Source organism: Pseudophryne corroboree, chromosome 2, assembly GCF_028390025.1.
Source record: "Pseudophryne corroboree isolate aPseCor3 chromosome 2, aPseCor3.hap2, whole genome shotgun sequence".
Classification (NCBI taxonomy): domain Eukaryota; kingdom Metazoa; phylum Chordata; class Amphibia; order Anura; family Myobatrachidae; genus Pseudophryne; species Pseudophryne corroboree.
The window spans coordinates 64149120-64163174 of NC_086445.1; the positions used below are offsets into that span (position 1 = coordinate 64149120).

Sequence of the window (14055 nt, forward strand, 5' to 3'; positions counted from 1 at the left end):
AAATACCTCACGTGGAAAGTGGTCATGTTGTTGGCGTTAGCTTCGGCAAGACGTGTTTCCGAATTGGCGGCTTTATCACATAAAAGCCCATACTTGGTTTTTCACGTGGATAGGGCAGAGTTGAGGACTCGCCCTCACTTTCTGCCAAAAGTGGTCTCATCTTTTCATGTGAACCAACCTATTGTCGTGCCTGTGGCTACACGGGACTTGGAGGATTCCGAGTCCTTGGATGTAGTCAGGGCTTTGAAGATTTATGTGACCAGAACGGCTAGAATCAGGAAGACTGAAGCTTTGTTCGTTCTGTATGCGGCCAACAAGGTTGGCGCTCCTGCTTCAAAGCAGACTATTGCTCGCTGGATCTGTAACACGATTCACAGGCGCATTCTACGGCAGGATTGCCGTTACCGAAATCGGTTAAGGCCCACTCCACTAGGAAAGTGGGCTCTTCTTGGGCGGCTGCCCGAGGGGTCTCGGCATTACAGTTGTGCCGAGGAGCTACTTGGTCGGGGACAAACACCTTTGCAAAGTTCTATAAGTTTGATACCCTGGCTGAGGAGGACCTATCGGTGCTGCAGAGTCATCCGCACTCTCCCGCTCATTTTGGAGCTTTGGTATAATCCCCATGGTCCTTACGGAGTCCCAGAATCCTCAAGGACGTTAGAGAAAATAAGATTTTACTTACCAGTAAATCTATTTCTCGTAGTCCGTAGAGGATGCTGGGCGCCCGTCCCAAGTGCGGACTTTTTCTGCAAGACTTGTATATAGTTATTGCTAACATAAGGGTTATCTTATAGTTTTTCGGTTGAACCGTGGCTATGTTGTTGTTCATACTGTTAACTGGGTAAGTTTATCACAAGTTATACGGTGTGATTGGCGTGGCTGGTTTGGATCTCGCCCTTAGATTTACAAAAATCCTTCCTCGTACTGTCCATCTCCTCTGGGCACAGTTTCCCTAACTGAGGTCTGGAGGAGGGGCATAGAGGGAGGAGCCAGTGCACACCCAGAGTCCAAAGCTTTCTTAAAGTGCCCTATCTCCTGCGGAGCCCATCTATTCCCCATGGTCCTTACGGAGTCCCAGCATCTTCTACGGACTATGAGAAATAGATTTACCGGTAAGTAAAATCTTATTTAAAACACGTTGAGCGTACTTAGCAGTGCTTTATAACTGCTACTACTTGTGTTAATATTGTCGCTTCATATATAAAAGAAACTGTTTGCCAGAGTTCGGGTTACCTTTATCATTACAGTTATTGTCCTTTAGCCTATGCAGGAGCGCACACTGTGTTTTTTCCCTCTTATCTCTCGTTATTTACTCTGTGTAATCAAAGAAAGCCGCCACGTTTCTAAACTTCCACCGTTTCCTTTGTGCTGGAATATTCCGATACAGGCCTAAGGATGTAGAACTTGAAATGTACAGTAATTGTCTTAGGTCCAAGCGGTACAGAAACATGTTTACATAGGTCTGTTCATACAAAGAACCATTGTTTCGGGAGAAATGACCTGAATCTCTTGCTCGACCCAACTAAACCAGTGTTGCATATGGTGCTTAACCCGTTCGCTGCAGAGCTTATACCATCTGTGGATGTTTTTTTTTATCACATTGGGGGTAGAGATTGCGTAGGGATCTTTACAGTAGGGTGATGGCGGCGGTATGATACTGTATGTCAGATCTGGTCGTTTGTTTATAATTGTGAATAAATCCTTACAGTATATATTACCTGTGGTTCTCCATTGCAGGAAAATCCTGGGAAGATTCTACTTTTGGTCGCCGGGATTTGGCGCCGCATTACCGGCTTCGTATGTTGCTATATTGATTGAAAGAAAAAGCAGGTAACCGTTATCTGAGCTTGCCATCTAATGAAAATTCTATGTTTAACAATTCTGGTCCATTTAGTACATCATGGTTTTGAGACGTTTCAGTGTTCATCAGAGAATAGTGAAATGTAACCTGTCATAAAACAATTTAAATGTGCAAAAAAAGTTTTTTTTTTAAATATTATGTTTCTGACCCTGATATGCGTAGTCAGAGGTGCATATGCCCCTCACTCACAGCCCCTTCCTCCCACTGCCACCCGTGGTGTGCATGCGTTCTCAGTGTGTGCGGCAGTGAGCCGTTCTCCCAAGGCAAGATGGCGACCTCAGTGCCAGGAACGTTGGGGTCACACACAAGGGTATGGCATTTTAAAGGGTTAGCTCAATTAGCAGCAGTGCTCAGACAGCCCGACCTACACTAAGCTTGTCCATGATACGCCCTTCCACGCTGCCACTAATAATGAACTAAAGAGAGAAGAAAAGGGGGTGCGGGGAGGGGGGGGGGGATAAAACAGAAAAGGGGGAATGAGAGAGGGAAAAGGGAGAATGAGCAGCGAGGGAGAGAGAGAGATAAGGGAAGGAGGAAGGGGGAGATAAATAGATGGTGGGAAAGGGGAGAGTGGGTAGAAAGAGATAAAAATGGGAAAGAGTATGGGGCAAGAGGGGGACAGAGTTGAGAAAGGGGTAGGAGCCAGAGAGAAGTGAATTAAAAACCAGTAACGTCATACACAACAGGCAGCGATTTGTCAAATGACTGGTCTGTAATACTACTACTAATAATAATAATATAATAACTCATAATTAAATTGAGGATTCATCACCTTTTATAGAGCATATGTAGTCTATACGTGTAGGTGAAATTTGTGTAATCATTTAAAATGTAATTAATAAACTTGTAAAGTAAAATAATAAATATAAAGGATGTTACCCACACTGGTTTTGTGGTCACGGCAGGACATGTAGCTTGGTAGTTATCTATGCATTGAGAGATAGTCGGCCCAGCTCCAATAGTTTTCACTGGGGCTGTGATAGAATGTGTCGCCCTAACAGGTGCCCCTTGTAATGTGGGAGCGGAGTCTCAAATAGCCGAGACCAGCTCGCTCAGCGTTTCACAGCTCTTGCCAGTGCGCGGGGTGTCTCGCTTTCATGGGGAAGTGGGATCAGTGTGGACACTTGAGAGAGACATCTGTCTCCCATTACCACGTACTGGCAGCATCTGCCGACCGTGCACCAGCTGTAACAGATAGTCAGATATTTATTGCCCTCGTAATAGTCATTATCTGTGGTGTAACTGCTGCGGGGTCCTCGCTGAACACTGTAGAGGACACTGATCTGTCACTGAGCAGCTCCGTATACTGTAATAGGGCATATGCTTATATAATATTTGTAGAGCACATCTCTTTGGAAGAAGTCAGGGTCACTCCTGTGTCTTACAGATGATTGGCTCGCACTGTATTGCTTGGTATAGCTCAGCCCCTCTTCTGTCGTTATGCTTGTTAGCCGATTTGTCTTTTACCATGGGAGACCAAGCTTTAGAACGGGCAGCACCTACTAGTGTAGGGCTGCTTATACACTGGTGTTTGAGATGCAGTTTTGTTATTACAGTAAATGCCTGACAAAACAACCGTCTAAATGCATGCCGAAAAGCATTACGTCTATACAGCCTCGGCACAATTTAAATGAAACGCAAATATGTATGTTCATGGCCTAATTCAGAGATGGCCGAAGATCGCGGCAAAATCTGCATCCGTCTCCCCACATGCTGGGGTCCGCCTCACAATGCGTCCGCAATTACATTGGTTGACCTCTGGCAGCGGTCCACTGCCATCTTTTTAAAATTGGAGCATCTGCATGTGACATCACGCAGCCGCACCGGAACGCCCCCCCACCCCCCGTTCGGCCCGCCACGCCCCCACAAGCCCACCCCGAACCCTTAACGTCCGCTGATCTCGATTACATTGCGTCCTTATCCTTCTGGGATGCACCTGCAATATTTTAGGTCGCACAGGTACAATGCGGCCGCTGCGCATGTGTAGTTTGCCGATGCTGATTTTCAGCTTCCCCACCATTTATTTTAATGGCAACGTTGAGCCTTCAGCTGCAGCCTCAGCTTTGTATATGTATATACAGCTCCGTTTTACTCCCTGCCCCAGCCTGTAAATCCCACCTGTGCTCTGTAGCCTATCCTACCCATACCAGAGCTACCATCGGTGGTGCTGGTAGGTCGTGGAATCAAGGGTGCTGATATATGGAGGCCATTACAGTGCCAGACTATGCAGAACAAGGACATGGTATATAAACATTGCTGCGTTAGTTGTCATAAAACTCAAATAAGCAGCAGGGTGGCCGTTGTAGAGGGTATAGTGTAGATGATAGTATAAGTTAAGGGCCCCATACGCTAGAGCGATAATGCCCGATTTCAGCCCAATTCGGGCATTCGGCCCGATATTTTGGGTGAAATCGGGCATTTTTGAGGTGTCTCCGGGCCGATGCACGTTCCTGTGAGCTTCGGATCAGATCCTCCAGATTGAATGTACTGCACATTCAAACTGGCCTGACCTGGGGGCATGGCTGGGATCGCCCACGATACATCGGATGCAAAAGGACAGCATACGATGTATCCTGTGCGATCCTGCCCCCCCCCCCCCCCCCAGGAGGCTTCCGGGGTGATCGCCTGCGATCGCCTCCAACATGACATCAAACAAATGTATGGGGCCCTTAAGGCAAGGAAAAGCACATGAGTCATGAAGGCCCTGCTCGTGAGAGCTTACATTCTTAAGGGGAGGGAAAGACAGACAGACAGGGGTGACACAGATGAGATAGACCATGAGCAACGGGCAGTTGGCCTAGAACGTTTTGTGGCAAGGGATAGAATTCCAGAAGTAAGGCTTAACATGGGCAAAAAAGTATTTACATTAAGCATCTCTATTTCAAATTCATGCTCACTTCCTACTTCTCTGATCTGTCTCACACTAAACTATATCTCACTTCAGATCTCTACTCTCCCAATCCTCCAATCCATGATGCTACATTCAGATTACCACGACCCCCCCTTCCGCCCCTATCCCCATTACCTTCCTCCCTCTATGCCTTGGACTTCACCCCTAGCTTTAGTACCAAACTTAAAGCCATCCGCACTGCTATCTCCTCTCTCCAGCCACCTCCTCCGACCCCCCTCCATGTACTGCTGCTCACCATCATCTGCCTTCCGGCCCTTTCTGTCTTCTCCCCCACCACCCAGAATAAACTCTGCATCCTCCCCCCACCCTTCTTCCCCTTAGCTCCATATCCTCTCATCTCCTCTTATTGTTCCCCCTTCCAGAGTACCTCCACCTCTCCTGCTCTCTCACTCCATTTATGACATCACTTTCTCTTCTGTCCACCAAGTCCGCTTCCTCGTTGTCATCCCCCACACCAGTCTCTCGTTTGCACCCTATATTCCACCTCCAATACATCATCAAATTCCTGCCCTTCCTCTCCGGTGATGCCATCAGAACTCTCATTCACGCTTATACCCTATTACTGTGAATTGTATTTTTTCTCTATGTTTACCCGGTGCAGCGCTGCGTACACTTTGTGTAAATAAAAGTTAGTAATGACGATGATGGCTGTGAAACAGATAGGGGTGGTGTGACCACAACTCTGTATACGGACAATAATTTAGACCATGTATGCCAGGCCTGGCCAACCTGTGGCTCTCCAGCTGTTGTAAAACTACAAGTCCCATCATGCCTTGCCACAGTTTTGCTATTAGGGAATGCTAAAACGGTGGCAGGGCATGCTGGGATGTGTAGTTTCACAACATCTGGAGAGCCACAGGTTGGCCAGGCCTGATGTATGCAATGTTGGAACAACTGAGTCCATCTTGCGTTCATCTCTATACTGGCCCCTCCGTGTCTGCCCAACCCAAATGTTGTATTTTTCATTGAAAGCTATATTAAGCCCTGCAATACTCATTTGACCTTCAGTGTCTGTTTTCTTCTTTATCCATCATCCTGTCCTGTCTCCTCTATGTATGTCCCCTCTCGTATTGATTGACTCTTCCTCTTCTTATTACCTTCATATTGTCATCTGCTTCCTGGATTTGTTGTTAGTTCTCAAACTTTCCCTTGTACCCCTTTCCCTCTATCTCTCAGGAGTCTCTTACTTCATCCCCTGGTGACGTCTTCTCTTGCCTTATACTTCCTCTTGCTCTGTTTACCCTCATTTATCCTGTTGTCGCCTCTGTGCCCCCCCCCCCATCCCATTATATAATGCATAGTTAATCCTCTGTCTTTTTATTCCATGTCCATCCTGTTGTCTGCTGATCTCATTCTCTTCTTCCCGAGTTCTATCTGTGTGTTCTGATCCTCTGTCTCTGCTCTCAATATCTATTATTTCCTCACTCATTTATTCCCGTTTTCTCTCTAACTCTACCTGTTCTATTTCCAACGTCTGCTCTCTCCCCTAGACTGCGCCCCCACTTTATCCCCTTGTGGTAAGAGCAGCTGGCTGGACTTTGGAAAGCAGGATTTGGAATAGGCCTTGTGGGTTTGTACTGACTGAATATCATCCTGGAACACTTTAAGATTGACCTTGAGGCAGCAATTTCTAGTCCTGCACCTCTGGCTGTGCCAGATATGACCTCGGCACTGGGAAATGCGAGTCTTAGCCTTGTAGACGACAGCCGAGATCAAGTCTTCTGGAAATACTGTAAGACCTGCAGGGACTTTGCTGCGTTTCTGTGCTCTCCAAGCAAAACATTTTTGTGCAATGAATATCTGATATTATTCCGTTCTGCGCGACTTATCGAAGATATGTCATTATCGTACAGTGTAATAGGGGTGCATTCGAAGCCACTTTCAATACATTCGTACCCATAAAATACATAAGATTCACTAGATTCATCGGCAAATAGTAGTAAAGCAAAAGTTGAAAGATTGTGCATTGATTGGCTAAAATGGTTGGTTTCAGGCAATTTTGAATTTTCATTTATTTTTTCTTTTAATATGTTCAGTAAAATTTTTGTCTGAAAACAATTCTGCACAGATGAGCCCATGTCTTAGTATATCTATGAGTTAGTTTGTGCTTTTTGGAAAATGATAGCTGGGACAGCAAATGTAAAGGGTCATTTACCAACTCTGTATCCAGAGGGTACGCATAATAATATACTGTACATGTATGATAAATAGAATGCGGTGGCTAAGGACGCCATCGTAGGGAGGACTGCCGGGACTGCAGTCCCGGGCCTGGCCACCGGCAGAGTTAGTTGATAATTAGTCACCCTCACACAGGACAACGCAAGCTGCTAGCGTCGGCTGGAGAGTGACATGAAAGACTCATCACACACCTAAACTGTGCGATGCATAATTCATTAATAATCTCTCCATCCAGCGTTGCAGCAGCATACTGTGAATCAGAAGCACCTGCAGAGGGACCAGATTATGATGAGGTTAGAAGTGCTGGGCCATCCTCTCACTGGCAGGTTTCACCTCTTAGGACCTCTTCCTTCTTCAGCTCTGCCTCTGTAGTTGCTACACATGCAGCCTTCCTCTTTCTTCCCCTACTCTCATTGACCAGATTTAGTTTGTACAATGTGTTCCACTGTCCCCTTTACTATTCCTGTATCTGCCCCCTCCCCACATCTGTGTCTCTGCCCCCTCCCCACATCTGTGTCTCTGCCCCCTCCCCACATCTGTGTCTCTGCCCCCTCCCCACATCTGTGTCTCTGCCCCCTCCCCACATCTGTGTCTCTGCCCCCTCCCTACATCTGTGTCTCTGCCCCCTCCCCACATCTGTGTCTCTGCCTCCTCCCCACATCTGTGTCTCTGCCTCCCCCCACATCTGTGTCTCTGCCTCCCCCCACATCTGTGTCTCTGCCTCCTCCCCACATCTGTGTGTCTGCCTCCTCCCCACATCTGTCTCTGCCTCCTCCCCACATCTGTGTCTCTGCCCGCTCCCCACATCTGTATCTCTGCCTCCTCCCCACATCTGTGTCTCTGCCTCCTCCCCACATCTGTGTCTCTGCCTCCTCCCCACATCTGTGTCTCTGCCTCCTCCCCACACCTGTGTCTCTGCCTCCTCCCCACACCTGTGTCTCTGCCTCCTCCCCACACCTGTGTCTCTGCCTCCTCCCCACATCTGTGTCTCTGCCCTCATATCTGTGTTTCTGCCCGCTCCCCACATCTGTGTCTCTGCCTCCTCCCCACATCTGTGTCTCTGCCTCCTCCCCACATCTGTGTCTCTGCCCCCTCCCCACATCTGTGTCTCTGCCCCCTCCCCACATCTGTGTCTCTGCCCCCTCCCCACATCTGTCTCTGCCCCCTCCCCACATCTGTGTCTCTGCCCCCTCCCTACATCTGTGTCTCTGCCTCCTCCCCACATCTGTGTCTCTGCCCCCTCCCCACATCTGTGTCTCTGCCTCCTCTCCACATCTGTGTCTCTGCCTCCTCTCCACATCTGTGTCTCTGCTCCCTCCCCACATCTGTGTCTCTGCCTCCTCCCCACATCTGTGTCTCTGCCTCCTCTCCACATCTGTGTCTCTGCCCCCTCCCCACATCTGTGTCTCTGCCCCCTCCCCACATCTGTGTCTCTGCCCCCTCCCCACATCTGTGTCTCTGCCCCCTCCCCACATCTGTGTCTCTGCCCCCTCCCCACATCTGTGTCTCTGCCCCCTCCCCACATCTGTCTCTGCCTCCTCCCCACATCTGTGTCTCTGCCTCCTCCTTACATCTGTGTCTCTGCCTCCTCTCCACATCTGTGTCTCTGCCCCCTCTCCACATCTGTGTCTCTGCCCCCTCCCCACATCTGTGTCTCTGCCTCCTCCCCACATCTGTGTCTCTGCCCGCTCCCCACATCTGTGTCTCTGCCCCTCATATCTGTGTCTCTGCTCCCCCATGTCTGTCTCTGCTCCCCCCATAGCTGTGCCTTTGCCCCCTCTCTTTATATTTGTTCCTCTGCCTGCTCCCTATCTGTGACTCTGTTCTCTTCCTCTCTGTGTCTTTGTGCCATTTACCCAAGAGTACATATCCCCATTTGTGTCTCTGCCACTTTTACCAAGGTGTGCCTCTGCCCCTTCCCATATTTGTGCCTCTGACCCCTCACCCCATCAGGAGAATCACGGCTGAACGAATGACCAACCAGACCTTTTGGGGGGGGGGGGGGGGGGGGGGGGGGGGGGGGGGGACCGAGAAGGTGGGGGGCTCTGTCTTTTTCATTTGTTTTGGGCCCCACAACTTCTGATAGTAGCCCTGGCGGCGGCACTCGTAGCATAAAAACCAGCGATTTATGTTTCAGACCTATATTTGTATCTTTCTAAGGGATACTCTGGAACAGCACGTGTAGGGATTGTTGATCCCTGGGGAATGAACCAAATATAGGGGTCTATGTACTAAGCCTTGCAGAGAGATAAAGTGGATGGAGCTAAAGTACCAACCAAGGCTGTGTTTGAAAATTGGAGCTGACTGGCTGGCACTTTATCTCTCTCCAAGGCATAGTACATAGACCCCATGATTCCGAAACGCCAGACTTATTGTTGAAGTCTTCATGATACTCACGTCGGCACAGTCTATCTCCCACTAACTGCTAGTGAAGGGCACTGGAGACAGTAAAGGGCCTTAGCATTGGATCTTCAGCTTTAATGATATCACCGTTTTCCATAAATAATAAAAACAGTAATAGAAAAATGGGGGCCCCTTTAATAGCACTTGGATTTTGTTTACTGAATATAATACAAGTGATTTGTTTAATGATCTGCTGGAAATTTGCTTCCCTTCCGTACCGCCGTTTGAGTTACTCTATATTAATCAGGCGCAGTTTTAGGGAAGGGGGGTATAGATGACCTGCACAGGTAAAGAGACATGTTTAGGTCAGAGTCCCTTTAAAGCCACGCAGTGTTCTAGGCTGCTTATGACACTGAAGTGGGGTTAGGATGGGAAGTAGAAATCAACGGGATCATATTATTTCTTAATATTTATGCATGCTCTTTGCAATGGAGAACCTTGAGTTACATCCTAGACCAGCCTGTGTGAACAGGATTATAGAAGTGTGTACAATTGTAACGCTCCATGGTGGTCATTCCGAGTTGATCGCTAGCTGCATTTGTTCGCAGCGCAGCGATCAGGCTAAAAAACAGCAGTTCTGCGCATGCGGCGCAATGTACGGGCACAACGAACGATGCAGTTTTGCACAGGGTTTAGCAATGCATTTCAGTCGCACTGGTTGCCGCAAAGTGATTGACAGGAAGGGGGCGTTTCTGGGTGGCAACTGACCGTTTTCAGGGAGTGTTCGGAAAAACGCAGACGTGCCAGGGAAAACGCAGGCGTGGCTGGGCGAACGCTGGGCGGGTGTGTGACGTCAAATCCGGAACTGAATAGTCTGAAGTGATCGCAAGCGCTGAGTAGGTTTTGAGCTACTCTGAAACTACACAAAAAGTTTTTGCAGGCGCTCTGCGATCCTTTCGTTCGCACTTCTGCTCAGCTAAAATACACTCCCAGTGGGCGGCGGCATAGCGTTTGCACGGCTGCTAAAAACTGCTAGCGAGCGAACAACTCGGAATGACCCCCCATATGAGAACCAAAGGACAAGGTCACAGATGGGCTCTGTAGCCAAGATGGAGCCAGTGTGAGCTCCGGCCGGGGTCTGCAGCACTGGCAGACCGCGTGCACCCTCGTTAGATAAGCGATATGTTGTACAGTTGTTTATTAGATCGTGTTATTTAACCAAGATAACGCCTTCCAAACCGAGCGGGAGGCGTGCATTGTAATCAGAGCTGTGTTCTGTTCTCTCTATCATTGACTTTGGAATAAGAGTATTTACATTTCATGTCCTGGTAGATTTACCCAGCCACTTAAGTAAGTGGAATGGCCCAGATAAAGCTAGTCTTGTACTAATTATATTGCTTTTATTACTGATATATATTAATGGCACACATGTCACATATGGCACGCCAGTAGTGTGTATGCTAACAAGATTTCCAGATAACCACGGCAAGCGTGTGTGTACGCAAGCACCCCATTAATGCCTGGTAGGATTCCGGTGTTAACCCGCGATGCACCATGGATTGGAGATAGTTTAGTTTTCATACATTGGGGGGTAATAGTGTGGATCCCCCAGCCAGCAGCATTATGGGTAACTGATAGCGGGGAGACAGAATATTATTGTGTTTAATAAGATTTCTTACACATTAAGGTGGTCACACACGTGTGCACGGGTGTGGATTGTTGGGTTTACAGTAAGTAGGTCGACAGTCATTAGGTCGACCACTATTGGTCGACAGTGACTAGGTCAACACCTGAAATGGGTGGGCACCCTCTGGCTGGAGTCACTGTGTCATGTGTCACTCCAGCCAACACCCTCCTGTGTCACTCCAGCCAGCACCCTCCTGTGTCACTCCAGCCAGCACCCTCCTGTGTCACTCCAGCCAGCTCCCCCATGTGTCACTCCAGCCAGCACCCTCCTGTGTCACTCCAGCCAGCACCCTCCTGTGTCACTCCAGCCAGCTCCCACATGTGTCACTCCAGCCAGCACCCTCCTGTGTCACTCCAGCCAGCACCCTCCTGTGTCACTCCAGCCAGCACCCTCCTGTGTCACTCCAGCCAGCACCCTCCTGTGTCACTCCAGCCAGCACCCTGCTGTGTCACTCCAGCCAGCACCCTGCTGTGTCACTCCAGCCAGCACCCTGCTGTGTCACTCCAGCCAGCACCCTGCTGTGTCACTCCAGCCAGCTCCCACATGTGTCACTCCAGCCAGCACCCTCCTGTGTCACTCCAGCCAGCACCCTGCTGTGTCACTCCAGCCAGCACCCTGCTGTGTCACTCCAGCCAGCACCCTCCTGTGTCACTCCAGCCAGCACCCTGCTGTGTCACTCCAGCCAGCACCCTGCTGTGTCACTCCAGCCAGCACCCTCATGTGTCACTCCAGCCAGCACCCTCCTGTGTCACTCCAGCCAGCACCCTGCTGTGTCACTCCAGCCAGCACCCTGCTGTGTCACTCCAGCCAGCACCCTCCTGTGTCACTCCAGCCAGCACCCTGCTGTGTCACTCCAGCCAGCACCCTCCTGTGTCACTCCAGCCAGCTCCCACATGTGTCACTCCAGCCAGCACCCTCCTGTGTCACTCCAGCCAGCACCCTCCTGTGTCACTCCAGCCAGCACCCTGCTGTGTCACTCCAGCCAGCACCCTGCTGTGTCACTCCAGCCAGCACCCTCCTGTGTCACTCCAGCAAGCACCCTGCTGTGTCACTCCAGCCAGCACCCTCCTGTGTCACTCCAGCCAGCACCCTGCTGTGTCACTCCAGCCAGCACCCTCCTGTGTCACTCCAGCCAGCTCCCACATGTGTCACTCCAGCCAGCACCCTCCTGTGTCACTCCAGCCAGCACCCTCCTGTGTCACTCCAGCCAACACCCTCCTGTGTCACTCCAGCCAGCACCCTGCTGTGTCACTCCAGCCAGCACCCTCCTGTGTCACTCCAGCCAGCTCCCACATGTGTCACTCCAGCCAGCACCCTCCTGTGTCACTCCAGCCAGCACCCTCCTGTGTCACTCCAGCCAACACCCTCCTGTGTCACTCCAGCCAACACCCTCCTGTGTCACTCCAGCCAGCACCCTCCTGTGTCACTCCAGCCAGCACCCTCCTGTGTCACTCCAGCCAGCTCCCCCATGTGTCACTCCAGCCAGCACCCTCCTGTGTCACTCCAGCCAGCACCCTCCTGTGTCACTCCAGCCAGCTCCCACATGTGTCACTCCAGCCAGCACCCTCCTGTGTCACTCCAGCCAGCACCCTCCTGTGTCACTCCAGCCAGCACCCTCCTGTGTCACTCCAGCCAGCACCCTGCTGTGTCACTCCAGCCAGCACCCTGCTGTGTCACTCCAGCCAGCACCCTGCTGTGTCACTCCAGCCAGCACCCTGCTGTGTCACTCCAGCCAGCTCCCACATGTGTCACTCCAGCCAGCACCCTCCTGTGTCACTCCAGCCAGCACCCTGCTGTGTCACTCCAGCCAGCACCCTGCTGTGTCACTCCAGCCAGCACCCTGCTGTGTCACTCCAGCCAGCACCCTCCTGTGTCACTCCAGCCAGCACCCTGCTGTGTCACTCCAGCCAGCACCCTGCTGTGTCACTCCAGCCAGCACCCTCCTGTGTCACTCCAGCCAGCACCCTGCTGTGTCACTCCAGCCAGCACCCTGCTGTGTCACTCCAGCCAGCACCCTGCTGTGTCACTCCAGCCAGCACCCTGCTGTGTCACTCCAGCCAGCACCCTGCTGTGTCACTCCAGCCAGCACCCTCTTGTGTCACTCCAGCCAGCACCCTCCTGTGTCACTCCAGCCAGCACCATCCTGTGTCACTCCAGCCAGCACCCTCCTGTGTCACTCCAGCAAGCACCCTCCTTTGTCACTCCAGCCAGCACCCTCCTGTGTCACTCCAGCCAGCACCCTCCTGTGTCACTCCAGCCAGCACCCTCCTGTGTCACTCCAGCCAGCACCCTCCTGTGTCACTCCAGCCAGCACCCTCTTGTGTCACTCCAGCCAGCACCCTCCTGTGTCACTCCAGCCAGCACCCTCCTGTGTCACTCCAGCCAGCACCCTCCTGTGTCACTCCAGCCAGCACCCTCTTGTGTCACTCCAGCCAGCACCCTCCTGTGTCACTCCAGCAAGCACCCTCCTTTGTCACTCCAGCCAGCACCCTCCTGTGTCACTCCAGCCAGCACCCTCCTGTGTCACTCCAGCCAGCACCCTCCTGTGTCACTCCAGCCAGCACCCTCCTGTGTCACTCCAGCCAGCACCCTCTTGTGTCACTCCAGCCAGCACCCTCCTGTGTCACTCCAGCCAGCACCCTCCTGTGTCACTCCAGCCAGCACCCTCCTGTGTCACTCCAGCCAGCACCCTCCTGTGTCACTCCAGCCAGCACCATCCTGTGTCACTCCAGCCAGCACCCTCTTGCGTCACTCCTGCCAGCACCCTCCTGTGTCATTCCAGGATCAGGGCCGGATTAAGCCTTTGGGGGGCCCGGGGCACCTAAGAGAGGGGGCCCTCATATCAGCACCGCCCCCCTGGAGTTGCGACACCTGCTGTGTGACTCCTCTTCCTGCACCTCCATGAATGGCAGCAGTGCAGGTCAAATAGATAGATAGACAGATAGACAGATAGGTAGGTAGATAGATAGATAGATAGATAGATAGATAGATAGATAGATATCTGTGTGTATAGATATCTAGCTATATGGATGGATCTATCTAGGCATATCAATATACCACTCTATTATATGTAGT

The 14055-nt window shown here is 51.0% G+C and overlaps 1 protein-coding gene across 2 annotated transcripts in view; it reads left to right on the plus strand.

Moving 5' to 3' along the window:
- The window catches only part of TMEM135 (transmembrane protein 135), a 593255-nt gene that overhangs the window by 121527 nt on the left and 457673 nt on the right, over positions 1-14055 (plus strand). The window contains exon 3 of one of the 2 annotated variants that reach the window (XM_063951381.1): positions 1738-1830. The exons of the other annotated variant lie outside the window; for it this stretch is intronic. Coding sequence (XP_063807451.1) covers positions 1738-1830 — 93 coding nt within the window. The remainder of the gene's footprint in view (positions 1-1737; positions 1831-14055) is intronic. 2 annotated transcript variants of the gene reach the window in all.